Source organism: Chionomys nivalis, chromosome 11, assembly GCF_950005125.1.
Source record: "Chionomys nivalis chromosome 11, mChiNiv1.1, whole genome shotgun sequence".
NCBI lineage: Eukaryota > Metazoa > Chordata > Mammalia > Rodentia > Cricetidae > Chionomys > Chionomys nivalis.
Genome location: NC_080096.1, coordinates 54,483,082 through 54,504,095, shown reverse-complemented (window position 1 = coordinate 54,504,095; position 21,014 = coordinate 54,483,082). Strand labels below are relative to the sequence as shown.

The window sequence follows — 21,014 nt, the reverse complement described above, 5'->3', positions numbered from 1 at the left end:
TCAGCAACAAAACCAGAAAGTTGCTTGACACCAAGGTTATGTTGAGTTAGGGAAGAGCTGAAAGGTTGGCATTTAGTGGAAAGTAAACCTAATTTCTTTAGGTTTGAGTTTTTCTTGAGTAATTGAACAACTAATGCTCTGTGATTCTACATGTAAGAAAATTCTTTAACAAGCTTCACTCTAGCACATAGGGCTAAACATATTTTTGGAAGATAATTTGATGAGGGTAAGGCAGGTGGGGACACAAAAACCCACTTAAATCCTATTAGGGTTCTTTATCTACACCCACACCCAAATTACATCCAATATAAGCACAAGGATGGAGAACTGTATCATGCTTAAAACTTGTTTAGCACATCTATAGATGTGACTTATTCGTGCATTCAATTTTTCAAACACTTCTCAAATTATTTGAGATGAAAATATTGTTGATAGCCACCAATGTTTTATCTATTTTTGATTTTGAAACAGTGTCTCACTATATAGTCAAGGCTGGCCTTGAATTCAAGATCATCTCTCCTCTGCTTCTTATGCTGAGAACCACGGGTGGGAGCTACCATGACCAGCAGCAGCAGCATTCTTTGTAAGGGAGATATTTTAACTCTACAGAATATGACAAATTAAATCTTTATTCAATTCAACTATGCCATAATAATTTCTTCTCTTTCTTAGATAGTCTTCAGAAGTTCAGCTTCTGAAGAAAACAGAGAAACAAAAGAACTAAAAGTAATCTCAGTCATCAAAATTTATCCAAAGATTGTCCTAAATTGAATGTAGAATCTTACCACCAGAATACAATCACTTTTCAGTACTGATTGTTACCCCCAAATACTTGAGGTAAAGTATTATAAAAAAAAAATCAAACAAATAAGAACTGTACTCATTAAGTGACTAGGAACTAAGATAGGTCCACCTTCTTCCCCCACCCCACCGCAACTCACCCCACCCCCGAGACAGAGTGTCTCTATAACGGTCCTGGCTGTCCTGGAACTCACTCTGTAGACCAGACTGGCCTTGGACTCAACAGAGATACACCAGTCTCTGCCTCCTGAGTACCAGCATTAAAGAAATACAGGAGTTTTATTTTTTAAGTGAAGAATTTATCACTTAATTAAGGCTTTCTGCAAGATTCTTTTCACTACCTCCCAAAGTTTGGTGTCATCTTTGCCAGGCTTCCTATGCTCCATCCCTCACTGTATTTTCAGGTAAAGCCACCAGGACAGATATCTAATTCCTTTAAGCTTCCAGAAACTGCAAGTTATCATCATAACATTGACTGAATTTATTTTTAAACAATACACCTAGCATTCTGCAGCAGAGACTTAGGAGGAATAAACACACTGCAAATAAAGATAAAATAAGACAAATCTTTTCCAAGAGAACTCAAGCCTGACACAAGGAAGGAGACAACTGTGGTGAGCTGAGCTGAAGACAATTATATCACCTGCAGAGAAATGAAATTACACCAACATCAGAAGACAGGAATTTTAGGCTTCTCTTACTTGTAGGTTCTAGATTTCACATAGACACATAAAATTATGCATGTGTATATGCTATGAACACATAAACTCATCTACTGTAATCAAGGAACTAAGAAGCGAAGGTAGTGAGGAAAAACAAGAGGTGAAATATGGGTAGAATATGCAGTTACATTATATAAATGTATGCAAATGTCCCTATGAAACCCAGTGCCATGTACAATGAACACATGCCAACTAAAGCTTTTTAAGTAGATACCAATGACATGAACCACAGAACCCAAAAGGCATGGAATGCCTGAGTGTACACATGGCCACAGAAAGGCTTTTATTAAATGAGGAATAAATAGGCAAAAGGAATAAATGAAGGTAATTCAAGTGACAAGTAAGTCTCTTTTACTACCAGTTAGGTACACAATTGCTATAAGCAACAGAAATTGTAAAACTTGACTGACTTCTGAGTAAAAAAAAAAAAAAAGCATACACCCTAAGTGACCTGCAAGTCTGAGGACACCACTGCTGCTGGTCTTCTCTCTCATTCCTCCGGCTGTTTTGCTCATCTTCAAGGATGACAGGCATGATGAAGACACAGTCATACGCGGATGAGGGCATTCCGTGAGGTGACCTGGAAAGCACTACCACTGTACCTCTCTGCTCTGGCACCACTCTGTCAGAATCTGGTTTCTTACAACACTGGGAACATGAAGCCAGTACGAGGTGACTGAACACATCATAGTGGAGGAGTTCACGGGAGGTCAGCACACTGAATTTAGGTACCAAATACGTAAGCTACACAGTTATAAGAGTTACTCTCAAGATAAGATGATGCAGTAAATAACCTTCTTTTAGGGTGAGTTCGAAAGTGAACTCAGAAAGAACTAAACATGTGCATTACACAAGCACGTCTCGTTACAGTGTAAGTCAGGAGAACCACAAATCGACTCCGGCTAATTATTCCTGGAGTAGACACAGGGGTGTTTGGAAGGAAGAGGAGGCAGCTATAAATCAGCCTCCAGAGTTAATGAGAAGTAAAAACCATCATTTCAGACCAGACAGCGAGTGTCTCCATCACAATCTCCTCCTTCCACTGACTCTTCAAATGCCTACAACAGTTGGGCCTGGGGGCTCTTGCCTGCAATCTCAGCATTCACTAGAGCTGGAGAGAACTGCTCAATATCGAGCCTCAGGCCTGTTAGACTGAGCTAATGTCTTTAAAAACAAAGTAAGAAAAAGAAGCTGGGTCCTGGGGCAAACTGCTAAGTGATCTTAGTCCTTTACTGGCTTTGCTTTCTGTAGCAGACTCAGGGAGGAAATGCCCATTTTCTAGCCTCACAGGGACTAAACACAAAAGAGAATTTACTTAAGAATGGTCCTAATAAAAGAATGAGACAACTTTCCCTTGAGCACACAAGGGTCCTTAGAAATTTTTCCATTTAAACCAAAAAGAATACTCCTGTTGCTGTTTACATAAAGGACTGCAACAAAAACAACTACCAGGTGGTATAATCAGCAAGTCATTAGCAAACAAACCACATTAGACTGCTGCAACAGTCCAGTTTGAAACAGTGCACAGAAGCCTAGACTATTCTGAACACTCATTATATGACCATTGTCTGCTCTCTACCGTACCCTAACCATGACCTCCCTTCTCTCTTCAACACATGGTCATATCATCCCATGAAGGAGGAAGGCAACAGTACAGATGTTCCCAACCACAGCCAAATTCTCCCACAGACTAAACAACAGGTTCCTGGAGCCAGCAGCACCACTATCACCAGATGACTATAAATGATAGTCTCAGCCACGGGACATCTTCCTCCCAGCTCAAGGTTAACATCTACAAGACCCTGGTTTCAATCCCCGGCATGGGGGGGGGGGGACTTTAAAAAAAAAAAAAGAGAGAGAGAGACTTTAACCATGAGAAACATTACATTTTTGTTATTTTAACTTCATACAATGGGGTGGAAGTGTTCTGTTAAGCCCCAACACATGCAATTGCTTTCAACTGTCACTAGCCAGTTTCTGCATACAAGACCAGTCAGTCACTGGGAGTGGACTGATGTTCCGGCAGCAGCAGGCATGCATGCAGCTGATGCCAAATGGGAAGGCAAGAGTCCAAGGTATAGACCCAAGATATAAAAGGAAGAGGTGCAAGTCAACACGATGCAAAACAAAGAAAACAGCCATTCGCCACTTTTTCTTAAGGTCACATATATCAGCATCTCCCAAAGTGACTTCACGAGGACACTGAGTTCCTAACTACAGGAATTGTTCCTACTGTCTGAGGGTAAGGGGAAATGGCTTCACTCGTGGTTTGAGAGAGACTTCTTGAAAGGTGAATGGAAGGGTACTTGAAAAAGGGGGGTAGTAAATGGGAAAATCAAGTTACAGAAGGAAATTTTCACTCTTATTTGTCCCCTCCTATTTGGGAAAATAGAAAAGAGGACCCTCTGGAAGACAGCCATCTGGCTCAAGGCCAGGGAAAGAACAGGAGAAACCCCTCACTTGACGACCAGGTCCAGATACACTGGTTTCCACACTCAGAGGACTAAAACTTCACCTGCATAAGGAAGCTAAGCTCAGATGACGTGTATAGGTATTATGTCTGTGTATTACATGCTTGCCTTGGAGGCCAGAAGAGGGTGTGAGACCCTCTGGAGCTGGAGTAATTGGCACTTGTGATGCCTCATGTAGGTTATCAGGAATCTGGCCCAGGTCCTCTTGGAGAGCAGGCAAGTACTCTTCATTGCTGAATCATCCTTCTAACCCCTTTGTATGGACTTCTAACACCAGGTCTAGATTAGGATGTTCTAAAACCTGAAAGTGAGGTTATTACCTTATCTTTCTGTCAAAGGTTTTGGCTTCTAGCACTTAAAAAGAAGAAGAAACAATATATATATTACAAACCAGGATTGTCAATTATTTTCATGTTTTCTAACCTTATGAACGTATCCCTCAAATGAGCTCTTATTATCATAGAAACAGCAGCAATTTAAAATTTTAAAACAAATCTGGCCTAAAACCTTGAGATATTAACACATTAAATTCCAATTCATAGGGCTGGAGAGATGGCTCAGCAGTTAGGAGCACTGACTGCTCTTCCAGAGGTCCAGAGTTCAATTCCCAGCAACCACATGGTGATGCACAACCATCTAAAATGAGATCTGATATTCTCTTCTGGAATAAAGGTGTACATAGAGATGGAGCATTCATAATTAAAAAATAAAAAAAAAAACTTTAAAAAAGTTTAATTAAAAAATTCCCAATCCATCATGTTTGAAAAAGTGAGTGCTATGTGACTCAACAGAGCAAAAGCATTCTGCATTGTGTTTAAGGAGGGCTGCCTCAGCCCTAGGATCACAAGGGAAAAGTCGGAATTCCAAGCGATTAAACTATGATGTCATCAGGAATCTTTTGACACCACAGACTGTTTGGATGCTGTTAAAGCAGACTAAGAACAACTACCATTCTTACAGCTGTGTTAGGAAAATCTCTGAGACTGGTACCAAGGTCGGGAAGACTTCAGAGGACAGTAGCTTGCAAACCCCTGTGTTAAAGTCCTCTTAAGGAGGACTTTAAAATGTGTGAGGAAATAGACCTTCCAGTGACCTTGAAGACTAACAGTAACTCTGGTTTACAGTTTACCTGCTTCTATAACCCCCTTAAACTTTCTCTTAAAAGGAAGATTTGACTTCCTGAAGGTAAGAGTCCAAGGTCAAACAGGCTAGGAGAGATTAAGGGCAAGAGCAAGGTAATAAGTCTCTCATCCTACACCAAGAAACATAAAATTTTAATTGAGCTGGAAAATGGTGTGAATACAAAATTGGTAAGTCATACACAGGCTCCCTTTAAAATGAAAACACTATGTTGAATTCCAACAAAAAGTACAATGAGAAAAGGACTCATTAAGAACTAAAAATAAACTCTAATTCACAACATGCATAAGGATTGAACAGAAAAGGAAAACAAGATGTAAAACTGCATCTGCTAAGTTAACCATGTCCTCACAGAAACTGCCCTCATCCTCACACAGACCGAAATCTGCAAAAATCTGAGTGAAGGAAGCAACACTTTAAATGTTTTCAATGATGTTTCAACAGAAAAGAAAACAGAGGCAGCATTTTTTTCCTCCTTCAAGCCCTGTGATCTGCTAACACTGCAGAAATACTGGGCTTCTTTACATCGAAGCCAATGCTCTCCGTACTTCTCTATGAATGCCTTAGTTGACAAAATCAGAATTTTAGCAAGGGTGTTGTAATTTACATTAAAGGGATAGTCTTCATAAGGAAGAGAGAATCCATAAAAGTGCAAGCAGGCACTCTTGATACTTTTCAACTAATACCTTATGGCTAAATTTAACAACCTGTTCAGGTCCGTAATAACCTACTAAGGAGTCTAACCTTTATGTTGTAATCAGATGGAGTCACTCTAACGCATACACATGCAAACATACACATGTGCGCACACACCTATACACCAGAGGTCTAGCTCACCAATGCTGACATATTATCATCAATCAACTTCCTGGTCTCCTTTAACTTCCAATTCCTACCTCCTAGTGATGATGATCACGTATAGGCTCGAAAAGAAGCTTTGCATTCCTCCCAGATCATGGGACACAATTCTCAGATAATAGATCTATCTGGAGATGTTTTCCCAAAACCAAATTGAAGTTCAGAATCAAACAATTCCAGTAAGACTACAAAACAAGTCAAATGGTGAGAATGGACATCGACCTATGTGTAAAAATATGGTGTGTGTGTGTGTTTGCACGCACACATGTACACATGTGTTTGGTTGCCCAATGCATGCTTGGAAGCCAGGAGATGCCTGGTGTCCTCCTGTATCACTTTCTACCTGACTCGTTGGAGACAGAGTTGCTCACTGAGCCTGGAGATTGCTGTTTTTAGCTAGACTGAGTGGCCAGTGAACCCCTAGGATCCTGAGGTTTATGTTACGACACTACACTGGGATTACAGGTGTCAACAGCCACACTCAGCTTTGTCACATACGTATTGAGGATCCAGACTGAACTCATGTCCCCATGCTTGCTCAGTCCATGCTATTACCAATCTTCCCTAGCATCTAAGAATGGACTTTAAATGCTAAAACCTTCAAAGCTAGGGCTAATAAAACCACCTTCTCTATCAAGAAGAGACATTATTTAGTAGTAATCACAAGTTGAATCACCCTGGTGTGTAGAAAGTTTTGGTAAAATCTTCATCACACCCATTTAATATGAGAGTAGAGAACAGATACACAGCTTAAACTAAATAACTTCATCTTGCAAAATCTTTTCTTCAAAGAGGTATAAAGTACAAAGTAGAAAAATTTATTGAAATTATAGTCATGGTTAAGTCTTCAAATAAAAACTGAAATGAAGGTGGTATACTGCCTACGAGATCCCTGTTTAGCTATGACCTCAATATATCCTTTTAGCTGAGAATCTCTTTCTTCACAATACTGGGAAGGGCTACCAGTGCTTAGGGCCCTCAAATAATATCTGATTACAAAGCTGGGTATGGTAGTGCACATCTGTATCACCAGGACACAGAAACTGCCGGCAGGAGGATTAAGTGGTTGAGGCTGGCCTTGGCAACACAGTGAGTCAAGACCAGTTATACAGTTAGACCTTGCCTCAAAACTTAGTTAAAATGTGTGTGTGTGTTTCTCTGTGTGTGTGTCTATGCAATAAAGAAGCCCCCTAATGATGTCAAATTTAACATTCTAAAACTTTTTTTAAAAAAGAAAAAAAGGCAAGAAGTAAAAAAATAGAAATTAAGTCATGGTATATAGAACTAACAAGTCAAATGACATTCACAAATAAAATGCCAGGAAATATTTGTTCAAGCTGACCTTTTCACAGAAGGGTTTCCACAACAGAATGCAGCGGCATGCAGCGTGCTCAGGTGAAAGTCAATTAGCTTTAAAGGAGCTCAAATGAAACTGACAAGCTCTGGAGCACAGCACTGAGTTCAGTGATCAAGTCTCCCCTTCAGGAATATTCAAGGGAAATAGTCCAACAGTAATGACAAAAGGCCCAGCCAATTCAGAATTTTAACAAAGTTTAAGAAAATAAAGGCTTGTAGCACAATTAATAATAATAATAAATAAATAAATCCAGAGACAGAAACTAGGGTTCAACCTGAAGGTCAGAAAAACAAAACAGCCAGACACTGGCTCTTAACCTCAGTCTGAAATGGTGATCCTGCCTCCAGGATTCTCAGAATGAGACTGTGTGTGAGAGCTGTTTCTTCCTGCTTTATATTCCACTTGGATTAAAGGTGAGCACCACTACCACCATGTTTCTATGGCAAACTAGTGTGGCTACTGGAATTAAGGATGTGTGTCACGACTGCCTGGTCTGTATGGCTGACCAGGGAGGCTGCTTTATTCTCTGAAATTAAGGCAAGCTTTATTTATTAAAATACAAATGAAATAAAACTACAAAGGCTAGTGCTATGATAGTCAAGTCTATAAGGTAGTGAATGAGAAAACATCAAAGGTAGGCTGATTTTTGTACCACATTATAAGGATGGGGGGGTAGGTGTGGTTTAGATGAGAAACATAGACTTTTTTTAACACTTGGTCCCCAGTTGCTGGAACTGCAGAAGTTATTAATTTTTAGGATGTGGAGCTTGGCAGACATTGAAAGTTTATAAGCTTGTCCCACTTCAGGTGTTTCTCTGCATCCTGCTTACAGGTAAGATGTGGTAGCCAGCTTCCTGCGCCAGCTGCCTGTGGCAACACTGTCCTTGCTAGACACACGGACTCTCCCTCTGGAACCATAGCCAAAATAAACTCTGGCTCTTAACCTCAGTCTGAAATGGTGATCCTGCCTCCAGGATTCTCAGAATAAGACTGTGTGTAAGAGCTGTTTCTTCCTGCTTTATATTCCACTTGGATTAAAGGTGAGCACCACTACCACCATGTTTCTATGGCAAACTAGTGTGGCTACTGGAATTAAGGATGTGTGTCACGACTGCCTGGTCTGTATGGCTGACCAGGGAGGCTGCTTCTATAGTCATGGTAGTTTATCTTACTAATAACTAATGTAGTAGATAATTCTGCTTCGTATCTGAGGGAAAAGCCAGCAAATATCAGCCTAAAACAGTCCACTCTTACACAATAACTATTTAAGCTGAAGATGGTTAAGAATCAACAAATGCAAAAAGGAATCTCCTCCCCTCTCCTGTTCTGCCCAAAAGGGAAGCAGAGAGTCCCCCGGGGACCATATACCCCTCATCCTACACCAGCTAAAGGAATGACCTCTATCATTACAGATGGCATACATGAGACAAGTTCACACAAGCAGACCTTGCTAATACAGCCCTTCTCTCATTTTGTTTCCCCTATAGATTTCCTAGACACTGCCCTGTAATTTAACATCCTTCAATGACCAAATTGTTCCTTGTTAAAAATATTGGGCTCACTCCCTTGTCTAACAACTACTTTACATCTCACGTATTTCCTGTATTCATAAATTAAAATTTTTCCTCTCTGACACTAGTATAATAGTGTAACTTCTAGAGAGAGAGGGAGAGAGAATTTCAGTGATTTTGTATTGGCATTAATCAACACTAACACCAAAAATTGTTCTATAAGAATGCCTAGCTCAGGGATGAAGAGACAGCTCATCAGTTAACAATGCTTATTGCTCCTGCAGAGGACCAGAGAGGTTCAGTTCCAGAATCTACATCAGTTGACTCATAATTACCTATAACTCCAGTTCCAGGGATCCAATGTCCTCTGGCAAGTACCTACGTGCATATAAGCTCATGCAGGCATCATACACACACACACACACACACACACAGAGAGAGACAGACAGACAGACAGACAGACAGACAGACAGACAGACAGACAGACAGGACAGACAGAGACAGAGAGAGACAGAGAGACAGAGTGAGAGATTGAGATTAAAAACCAGTATTTTAAAACTGGTTGGAGAGATAGTTCAATGGGCAAGAGTACCTGTTCTTCAAGATTTGGACTTGAGTTCAAATTCCCCAGCACCCATGTTTAAAAAAAAAAAATCCAAACAAACAACAACAAAAAAACCTGGCATGGCCGAACCCCATTAAATGACAGGTAGATCCTGAGAGCTCCATATTTAGCCCACCAAGGCTGATGGACAAGTTTCCAGTCTAATGAGACCCAATCTCAAGGTAACAATGTGAAGAACAATTTGGATGTACTGCTCTGACCTTCATGCATATTTAAGAGCCTGCGCATGCTAGCATGTGTGCATGCGTGTATTTGCCCTCCCCCAGGCACATAAATACCTAATAACACAACAAAAATAAATCTAGAATAAACTCGTAAGCCTTTACCAAAACCTTGGGGACAAGTTTCTATAATGTTAATATCATACTTTCAGATGACTGACTAGTCATAACCTTTAGAAAGGAAAAACACATGTGAAAATAATGTCTAATGAAAATTCACATTTTTCAATGGTATATTTTACTAGTTAGAGGTGATTCAAATTTTCATCATAGTTCCATAAACTTGATACTAATGTCACTTTATAAATTTAGCCTCTAAAATATATATATATGTATATATATATACACACATATACAGACATATACATACATACATACATATATATATATATGTATATGTATATGCAGGATAGGTAAGTACTTACAAAGCGCTTATTCGGGCTTCAGACCTGGGAAGCCATGCAGTTTTGCCGCTACCCTCATGATTAAATAGCACAAGAGCTCAGAATGGATACTTTGGATTTTTTTTAATTTACCGCCCACCCACCTGCCTGGCCAGCCTGCTGTTGTCAACTGGATTCTTGATCACTTAACACTCTATGGGTCCCAAATAATAACTGACATACAGAGCTATATTTTTAAATTAACCTTCATCAAAACAGCCTGTGTCTGTCATGACTGACTTCATCCCAGCAAACAAACCCTATTAAATTTGAAGGTATTTATTAGACTAATAAAATAATAGCATTTATCTATTTGAATCCTAAGGAGTTAAGATTGCATTTACTTTTAAAGGAAGGATCTCATTATAAAAATGTTTGGAAATCACAGTAGATTTTCAAACACTGTAGAATAGACAGTTTAAAGTTCTCAGGAAGTTAAGAATGAATTGGGCTATTCTCCCTAAACGGGAGGAAACAACCTTTGGTTACCACTCAAGGGGTTATACCTAACAGTTGATATTCCTACTTATCAGCACCTGCAAAGTCTCTGGGTCCCTGGGGTTTTGTTTGTTTGCTTTAAATCTAGTCTTTCTGAGCACTGGCTTCTTACACTTCCCTACCACTGTGCTCAACATAGGAACACACACATCATCACCGATCAAACCCCAAGAGGCAAGAACCTCAGACTACACTGTCTGATACGTGCTTAAATAATTCTGAGAGCTTCTGTAGCTTTAAAGCCTTTATCTGCACCACATACCTGTAATCCCCAGCACTGGGAAGCTGAGGCAGGATGATGGTCAATTCCAGAGCAGCCTGGGCTCCGTGGCAGGAAACTATCTCAAAGGAAAGGAAAGGTAGAAGTACAGTGTGACTGTGACGCCAGCTGTGGGAGGCCCTGGGTCTGCTACTTGCTCTCTGAATAACTGCTTTCCTTATCTTCTCAGTGACTTTATTAGAAAAACTTCCAATGGAAATTTAAAATTCAAATGTAAAGAGTGATGCCTATGTCTGCCTACAAATGTTAATTTTATCCAATACTAAAATATTTTAGGCTTTCTGATTTAATTTTTTTATTATTTTGGGGGAGGGGGAAGTTTGAGACAAGGATTCTCTGTATAGATCTGGCTGTCCTGGAATTCATTCTGTAGACCAGGCTGGTGTTCAACTCAGAGATCTGCCTGCCTCTGCATCCTAAGTGCTGGGATTAAAGGAGTGAGCACCACACCTGGTTCCTATGTTATATTTTTTATTAGTTCTTTAAGAGTTTCAAGTTTCATGCACTGCATTTTCAACATCATCACTCCACTATGTCTTCCCAGATCCACTCCCTGCCTTTTCTATTCACCCAACTTTGTACCCCCCCTTTTTTTTCTTAAACCCTTTAAGACCAGTAGGTTTTGCCCAAAATATTCTTACATGTATAGTATTCTACTGGAGTATAGTTGACGTACCAGGGGCTACACTCTTGGGGAAAACTGACCCTTATTTTCTTAGCAGGTAACAATTTCAAATCACTCCACAGTTTGGGGTGGGACTGTGTGCCTAGCTCCCTCCTCCATGCTAGATTTTGTCTAGCCTGGGTGTGCACTGGTTGTGTGCACCATGAGTTCATGTGCTTGTCTGATATTTTATAGAAATTATACTACCCTGGAAATCTCCATAAGTTTAAAGGGGCATCAAGAATCACTTTCAACATCTAACTGTGTGCTTGAGGTACGTGTTTCTGTCACCACTGCCCCCACACTGAAGCCAAAGAGTGAACAGATATGAAGACTGAAAACTCAAATTTACCCCATTACATCCTGCAAAGGTTTTATGGAAGAATAAGATGATTCAAGTCTGCCCAGGGATAAGATGTGGAAAATCCCCTAAGATGCTTTCGGTGGCAAATATCTAATATGAAAGATGGATGAGTTATTTAATATTTTCACTTACCACTCCCAATATTATAAAAAAAGAAATGTGATTTTACACACTATTCAACCATCTTGATCCTATAATGGTAGGGTTGCCACTGAGCAATTGAACAGGAAACCACAGAAATTGATGCTGTAGCCTGCACGCCATTTATCATACTTTACTACTTATTTCAAGTCGCCTTAAAACATCCACAAGCAAAAAAAAAGTTTTACTAAAAACATTAAAGATAAAATCTATAGGGGACAGAATTGTTTTCTACTTTTCCCAAGTTCTCAAAATCTCTATTAATTTGATAGGCTGCTCATCATCAGTTTGCAAATGAAACTTGAAAATGGTCAGGAATGTAGCTCAGCAACAGAAAGTTGTTTACAGTGTGCGTGGAGACCTTGGTTCAATCCCCACTATGCGCTCCTCCAAACACATAAGACAAAGGACTGAAGGAAAATGAGATCCATTGGAGTTTTCAACAAGGAGGAATCCTGACAATATGGTGAACACAGAGGCAACATAATTAACTTAGGACAGAACCTTTCAGTACGTATTGGAGGCAATGGATTTCTTTTTAATCTGATGGGAACAGATTTTAGGTCTTCAATCTGTAGCCTCAGGAAACAGAGCAGTGAGGCTCAAACACAGACGTTGGCTCCAGGTACTTAGGAGATCTTTAAAAAATGAGTGTCAGGGCCTCAATCACAGAGCTGCTTAAAATATCATCTCAACCAGTCCTAAATGACCCGGTATGGTCGCTTTCTTCAACTTCAGTTAACGAGAGGCGAAGGCAGGAACTAACTTGTCCACAGTTACATGACTATTTGAGCAGTCAGACTCTGGCCCCATTCTTCACACCTCTTTTAAGAAACATTTATTCAACCCAAATACTTAGTTTGGCCAGGAGGTGGTGGCACACACCTTTAATCCCAGCACTTCAGAGGCAGAGGCAGGTGTGTCTCTGAGTTCAAGGTCAGTCTAACAGCCTGGTCTATGGAGCAAGTTCTATCTACACTTTGTGCCAAATGGTTTTAGCATTTTAAAAGAATTCTAGTAGGAAACATTAACTCCTGTCCTAAGAACACGCTTATTAAATAGGCTTGAGCTAAATAAAAATTTAAGCATTTAAAAGAAAAAAGTGCTACTAAGATTTTTCAAATACCTAGTACTCAAATTCGGCCAAATGGGTCATTACTTCGACCCAATTTCTCACCCTTTTCTCTTCATCTTTACAATAAAATAAATATGCCACATATTTTTTCTTATTAAGAAATATAACATAAAATTCCATTATTCTCTAATTGTATCAGTACAATTGTTTAGACAGTACTTTATCATACATATTGTAAGCATAAGACCAAAGCAACTTAACGAAAGACTACTGTAAGCCCCCTTTCCCCTTCTAAAACAAAAAATATTCTCCTTACAGATCACTGTTGAAATGCTCAGTTATACAAGCTCAGGGTACTGAAGAAGCAAAGGTTAACCTGAACGTTGCTATCACACACACATTTTCCAAAAGCACCGTCCTTCATCCCAGAATATACTATTCAAAGTCCAATAAATGCATACTGCTCTCTAGGCATGGTGGCTCACACTTGCAGTCTTAGCACTCAGTAGGCTGAAGTGGGACTGCCATGAATTCAAAGCCAGCATGCACTACATAGTGAGCTGCAGGCCCACCTGTACTATAGGGTGAGACCTTGTCTTTAAAAAACAGCAAGTGAAAAAATAAAGTCAGAGACAGCCCCCAAAAGCATATCATGATTTAAAAGAGACTCTTCAAACTAGCTTCAAATTGCTTACACAGTAACAGAAAATCTAGCTATTGGAAAGGTTCGGCACGGAATGATTAATACAAAGGTATTTTCTCAATATCCTGACACATGGTTCTTTAAATGTCAATCGTCTCCATGAAATTGCATACCTGTTATTTTGTCTCTTACAAGCTTACAGGACTCTATCTCACCAATGCTCCCGAAAAGACTCTTGAGTTCCTCCTGGGTCATGTTCTGAGGAAGGTAGTTGACTATTAGGTTGGTCTTGCTGTCCTCCGTGTTGCCAGAGTCAACTGGTGAGGAGCAGTTGTTGTTTACCGTGGTTGGACCATTGGCTGTGTTATTGCAAGTTGGCCCATTAGACAGTTGTGTTTCCATGGCAGCAATTACCTGCTAAAAACAGAGAAAATAAGAAATGTCAGAACTCATATTTCACAAACTATTAGAGATTCCACCCAAGAGTTAAACACTTGTCACTAAACACAAGTCGTTCTGCTGAGATTACAATAAAGCTTCAACAAAAGTGCAACACCTACGCTAATTGTATTTCATATTAAGCTATTCAATTTAAGACTACAATTATACTTCCACATACATATTCCATACATGCACATAAGCACAATTTAAATTTTAAACATCTTCTAGACTGATATCGTGGGTCTCGTTATAAACCCTCAACTCACCTGCAGTGTCCACAGAGGAAGCAATTTAATACCAAAGGGCGCAGAATTGCGTCCTAACTAAAAGTCATTCTAAAAATTAAAAATGCTTAACATGCTGCCAAAACAAACGAAAAATAATGACATAGTAACTCTGAAGAGGATTCTTCAGTTCGTAAGAGTCAATTATCTAAGACTGACAGGCATCCATTAACAAAAATCAAGAAGAAAGGTACTTTCAAAAATAAAATTTGTCAACATGTACTGTTTTGGTTACATACTGAAATGCTTTTTTGATTAACATTATTTTGTACCTCTATCATTGGTAAGAAAGAAAAAAATAGATGTTATATGTTCAGGAGTGAGAGGGTAGGTTAACTTGGGAGTAAAACTATGAATATTTGGTCCACACTTGCAGACTATTCGGCCATTCTTGTCAATTTGGCAGCTGATCACCACCACCAAGTAACTGATCTATAGCATCAAAACAGAATCCACAAACAATTCAGGATAATATTTTACCTTGACTCTAATTTTAAGACCAAAAATGCATATCCAGCTCACCAATATAATATAATCAATAATATAAATACACCAACTCCTCCAAACGGGCCAGCCCAAGGCTGTGGAAAATGCAAGGAATAAGGTGTCCATAAACCAACCAGCATATGAACAGCAGGGTAGGGGGAGATTTCCTCAAAAGTTCCAACTTCTCTAAAAACCATTTATTATATAATTTTAGAAGTAGTTTCCTAAAACCAATCTGATGGTCTTTGAACAAAGGAGTCACAAACCACAACCCCCAAATTTTCCAAAAGTATGTTTTAATAACTGTCCAACTCTGGACAGCCAAGACTATGGGGGGAACCAAATCTCAAAGCATCAATGAAAAGGTTCCACTCTGTCTCATCCAATACACCTCAGCTCCCCAAAGAACTGCTCCAACCTGGCAACTGAGTAAGAGCATGCTAGCTTTAGCTGGCTTTCACATAGGAAAGGCAAAGAATTTGATAAAAGGGGAAAAAAAGCAAAGTAAAAGGGAAAGAGGGCTGATAATAAGGAAACAGGGAAAATGTCTTTTCAAATTCAAATTGCCTAAGAAAAATAAAAGGGTACATCTACAGATATAAAATCTCTACTGCAAAGAGATGTTTACATAAGAAAGCAGCACCAGACGGACAGGCCAACTGACCAGATCCAGAATGGTGAGAGACAGGAATCACCACTGTCAGGATAAAAACAGACTCAAGCCAGAGGAGTTAGGAAATGGTCAAATAATCTGTAACCTTTCAATAACTTCTTTTCAAAAAACAAACAAACAAAAAAAAACAAACTCCCCCCCCTCAAGATTTAAATTACTTTTTTCAGGTAAGTATTCTGAGTGAATACTTAAGAAAGTAAAGGGTAATAAATAAATCTTTAGATTTCTGTAGGAAAAAATATCAAAAATATTTCAAGATATTATAATTGACAAATTACTTGAAAATGAGAAAGGAGGCTCCAGATTTTCTAGTAAAAGTGTGACTGCTCCAGTTCCTAGGTTGAGTTGTGAATTACTCTTTCACAGCCAAATTCTCATAGAGCTACCTCTGCCCAGCAACTATAAAAACAATGAGCTACAGGAGGAAAGTAGCCAAGGCCTATAAAATAAACCACCACTCAAAAGTAAGGGTACGTGCACAAAGTATAAGAACCCCAAATGTGAGATTCGGACTAGAGCTCACTGGGATGTCGTGTGAGGTATAAATGTTCGTTGACTGAAATTAGCAGGGTTTAATAAGGACAACAAACACTTTCACTTAATTGCACATTTATTTCCATGTTCAGGTGGCAAGATGAGCTCCTAAGCCAGCATTCAAGTGAACAGCTGCGGTAGGCTGTGTGCACTGAAAATCACAGCATCTCTCAGCTATAGGACCATCTGCTCTGAATAAAATGATACTAATGTGCTATATTTTCCAAATAATGCATATTCCATTGATAGGCTCAACACAACTGTTCACAGAATGCAGTCTTTCAGCAGTCACTGGGCAAATAATTTTCAGCCAGATTTACAATTTCAAATTTTTTTTGCATCAAGAATTGTAAACAACTTCAAAATGTAGTAACCAAAAAAATACATAGTAAACAGGATGTAAAGAATTACGGTAACTTAGTATTCAGACCATACCAAAACTTTTGTTTTTGTTTTTGTTTTTAAAAAGCATGTCACTCTTTTGAGTCTGCACTAAATCCTAATTTTGATTATTTCAGTTACATATAAACAGCACCGTTCTGATCTACATATACCACCACGGTTAAAAATTGCAATGTGCTTTTAAATTCTTAATGATGGCCATACCATTGTAGGTAAGAATGATTAGTACGCCAAATTAAAGGTTCAAGTGTTTGGTATGGCCTCGGCACTTCTGCAACATGCTAAAAAAAAGTAGCCTACAGAATTTAAGAAAAATCCCACAGACCCCGGTCCAAGGCTCTGCTGCCCACGAACCGCTTCTAAGCAGAGAAGCCACATCACACAGTCTGACTGCCATGTTAGTTTGGAGTTGCCGTCTGCAATATGGACACAAAAAGTACCATACGTTAGAGTCGAGCAAGGTAATGCAACACGTCAGCTTGCGCAAATTTACAGTGATTGTCTTCATATTCCCAGCACGTCCATGCAGTGGGGCTTAATTGAATTTGAGGCAATTCCAATCTAATCTTTCCAAATTTAACATGTAGGTCTTTTTTTGCATAAATGTTAAGTATTTGTAATTAAAAGCCTGATTTTAAAACAATATAAACTAGCTATCTTGGCATCTATCTTCAAAAACTACCTTAAATTCCATCTCAAAAAAATGGTTTTAAATGAAATAAAATGAAAATACTACATGCAGGCCTCTCCTGTGGATGTGGGAGAAGGGAGGAAAAGGAAATGGAAGTTTAGTGAGAAGAGCGGTCAAACGATTCATAACTGATTGCTGTGTATAAAAGCACTCTCTCTCCTAAATATCAAAGGGGCGTTAAGTGAAGCTGTATTTGCCCACACTGTTACATTATACTAAAAATGATCCTTAATCCTGGGACTTCAAATTAAAAGGGAATCAAAACCCCCTTGTGAGTATTCTTCCACTAGAGTGAAACCAGTCTCTACCAGCTTCACCAAAAACAGCTCACATAAACAGGAGTGAAGCGGCATCGTTCAATTGCAATAACAGGACCAATAAATAGTATTTTTTTAGAGTAATGATTGCATAGGATGTCAGCTTTTTCCCTGAACAAAATCAAGTGAACATTTTTATGACATATAAATTGTGAACCCAGCATGCTTTAGAATGAGTGCTGCCACGAGGCCTCAACAGCATCACTGAACTTCTTGTCCCTTGCTTCAACTGGCCCGGAAACTAAACAGAGCTGTGATAGTGGCCTGAAAGCCAAAGTTTACTTTTTAGCTATAGAAATGACCAACATAGCAATCGGAAAACTCAGGCTCAGAAACAATAAGGAACAAAAGGAAGGCCGAAAAACAATCCTCTTACATTTTAGTAAATTCCAGTTTTCAACTTCAGAGGTAAAGGCCTGGCTGTACATGATCCACAGGAAATCTAAGCATGGAGTGGACTCTGGCATCTACAAAAGGACTTAAAGACCCCTCCACAGATGCATGAAAATGATTGCTGTCCTTCCTTTCTCCCACTGTAGCCAGAAAATTCAGTCTGACCCTGTGTTCTCAATTTTACAGTTCATCTTATAGTTAACCTGAGATAAAGTGTTTTATATACATGAAATAGTTTGATAAGAGCCCAACTATGTAGCAGGACGACCATACCCAACAGGTTAAAACAAGACAAAATGTATGTCCAGTATACACTCAGGATTTAATATTCAAATATTCCTACTTGTCTAAAATCACGCGTCAAATCAGACTTAACGGTCTTATCCCCTCTATTCCGTAGGCGACTACACTAACAAACTGATCTGTTGACACCCCTCCTTTGCAAGGCCCCAGGGATGGATGCAAACAGTCTCTACTGAAGCGACTAAGCTGGGAAGGATGCTGATGGAAAATGATTCCACTGCACTTTTACATCCCCAGCACCCAGACAGTCTCTCCGCTTGAAGCAGACACACACCTTTATGGGAAGTTATAAATAAGCTGCTCACATGGCCCTTACCTTTATGCTGGCCAACAATTCAGTTACTAAAAATGTAAAGCTACTTCCCCTTCACTTAAGGACAGGTGATTCTGCTCCACTCAATCTACCACAGACAACCCGGCTGCGCACTATTTATAGAACCCACTGGCTCTGAGGCTTGTTGGAAAGGAAAAAAAGGCCACATTCCAGTGAAACGGAGCCATTAATTTTAAGGCTTAGAAAAATAATGTTTCATATATGTTCACCTCTTAATTTAGACATCAATTGTGCCAATTCAAGTCTGCTTTTCATCCTGTTATTCTCAGCACAGTAACTTATGAAAACACACTTTCATAAATTAATCTAGAATATTCTATACCTGCACTGAGCTACAAGAGACAATGGTGAGGAACCGTTTGATGGGAGCATGGCTCTCACAGGGAAAGGAGGAAGGTAGCCTTTATCTTTCCATGGTTGTATAATTTACTTACAACAGGCAGTAAAGCTCTCCACATGTTTGATCGCCCCTCCCCTTTGTTTTTTTCAATTACATGTACTTCATGCTAACATTACTGTGTATTCCGGCATCTACAGGTTCTTACAATGGTGGAAATCTGAGATCAAAACTATTTATTTCTCCCATCATGCAACAGTAAGAATATGAGAAACTGGCCCAAGAGTTTCCCGACCACATATGAAAACTTGAAAAGTCTCCATTTTCTAAACTCCCTAGTTTAAAAACAGAACAACAAAAACATTCTGAAAACTGAGGTAATCAGCTTCTTTGCTATTTTAAAACCTCTTCCAGACAGTCACCATGTAGGACAGACTCTAGTCAAAAATACCTTTAAAGTACCCTGAGAATTCTCATTAAGTTCACCTGGTGTTATGACCAAGCTAGGAAAAAGGATTCCAAAGCCTGAATGCTACCCAATATAGAGACCAGCCATGCACAAGTCAGAGTCATAGCCGGGTGCTGAGATGACCATTCCAAAGCCCCTAGTGAGGCTGGCTCAGTCTGCCCTACCATTCCACTCATTGCCAGGTTTATCGTCCCGAGACCAGTTCCCAGGCTGGGAATTTGCTTCAGTGGTACAGCACTGGCCTATCATGAGCTACCCGGGGTTTGGTAACCACTTTATTAAGTGGGAGGGGAGTGAAGTAAAATGGATGTGGGCTCATACTTCCTCTGCAGAGCCTAAGTTATTCACAGCCTCTTCAAAGCCCTTCCTCATGCTAATTCATACTAACTTCTCCAGGAAGCTTTTCCTAAGCCACCAACAGCCGCCTTCTGCCTGTCAAACCAAGCACTAGGTATCTGATGTAAACACACTGCATCCTTTCCTTTTGCCAGCCTTGGAAATCTGAGCCCTTCTTGTCCCTCAGACAAGCCCTGTGCCTTCATCTCTCGCTTTGCTGATGATTATCCTCAAAAATCACCTCCCTCCCTCACTTCAGGGATCTGTAAAAGGGACAAGAGCATGAGCAATCTCTTCAAAAATTGGGGATTGAAAAGATGAAGCACACTGTAATATGTGAAAACTCAATAGCTTGCTTCTCTGTCCCACCTAAAGTATTTCACAATAAACATCACAACAAAAGCATACTTTCCATTTTGGGTACATTCCACCAGCCACCCTCACCCACTGAGACTGAAACTCAGTAAATGGAACCATTTATCTTTGAAGTGATCAGTTGTGTGATTCTGACCTCAAAAACCTGCGAACTACAAAATACAGAAGTCAAAACAAATCCTGAAACACTGCACAGGTAAGTTCCATGCCTTTATTCGGTACAGTTATGGAAACAAACCTTGTGAGGTTTAAGGATCAATTAGGAAAATGGTCAAAAGGCAAGAGTAAATGCAAACAGGAAACAGATTTTGATGCAAAGGAATTCTTAAGTCATGGGTCTTAAATGGCTTTAATTTGATACTGATAAGAACGCCAGGCAAATACCAATGATGTAAGAAGAGTCATGGCTAGAGGCAAGAATAAGAGACTCTTAGACTAAAGCAGTCAGTTTGGATACAATAACCTTGGATGCCACACTCTCTTGGGATGAAAACCTCCAAGTGCACACCACCAAGGCGAAATCAGTGTCGTGTCTTCCCTCTACATAAGACTTCCCCTAAACACCAAGTCCAAGTTACAAGGTGAAAGGAAGGCATCTGTCTCTAAAGCTTAAAAAAAAAAGCTAGGGGGCAGTAGAATCCTGACCAAACACCCTTCTCTAGTGAACTCAGGGTAACAAACTGGAACACAAAGTGGGCAGTGATATACATACAGGATGGGAGCAGAATAAGCAGCCTGAGGACAGACGGAGTCACGGAGCCCGCAGTGAATGCTTTAGCTTCCCCCATTGAAACCATTACAAGACATGCTCATAATACAATCCTG

General features: G+C 39.6%; 1 protein-coding gene across 10 annotated transcripts in view; it reads right to left on the bottom strand.

The window, feature by feature from the left end:
* Positions 1-21,014, bottom strand: part of Elavl2 (ELAV like RNA binding protein 2) — a 157,141-nt gene that overhangs the window by 50,046 nt on the left and 86,081 nt on the right. For 6 of the 10 annotated variants that reach the window (XM_057784491.1, XM_057784487.1, XM_057784492.1 and 3 more), the window contains exons 2-3: positions 16,960-17,050; positions 13,988-14,231 (exon numbers count right to left, since the gene is read on the bottom strand). In XM_057784491.1, the coding sequence (XP_057640474.1) occupies positions 13,988-14,231; positions 16,960-17,031 (316 nt within the window). In that variant the 5' untranslated portion in view covers positions 17,032-17,050. The remainder of the gene's footprint in view (positions 1-13,987; positions 14,232-16,959; positions 17,051-21,014) is intronic. The other 4 variants (XM_057784493.1, XM_057784496.1, XM_057784494.1 and 1 more) reach the window with 1 other exon arrangement.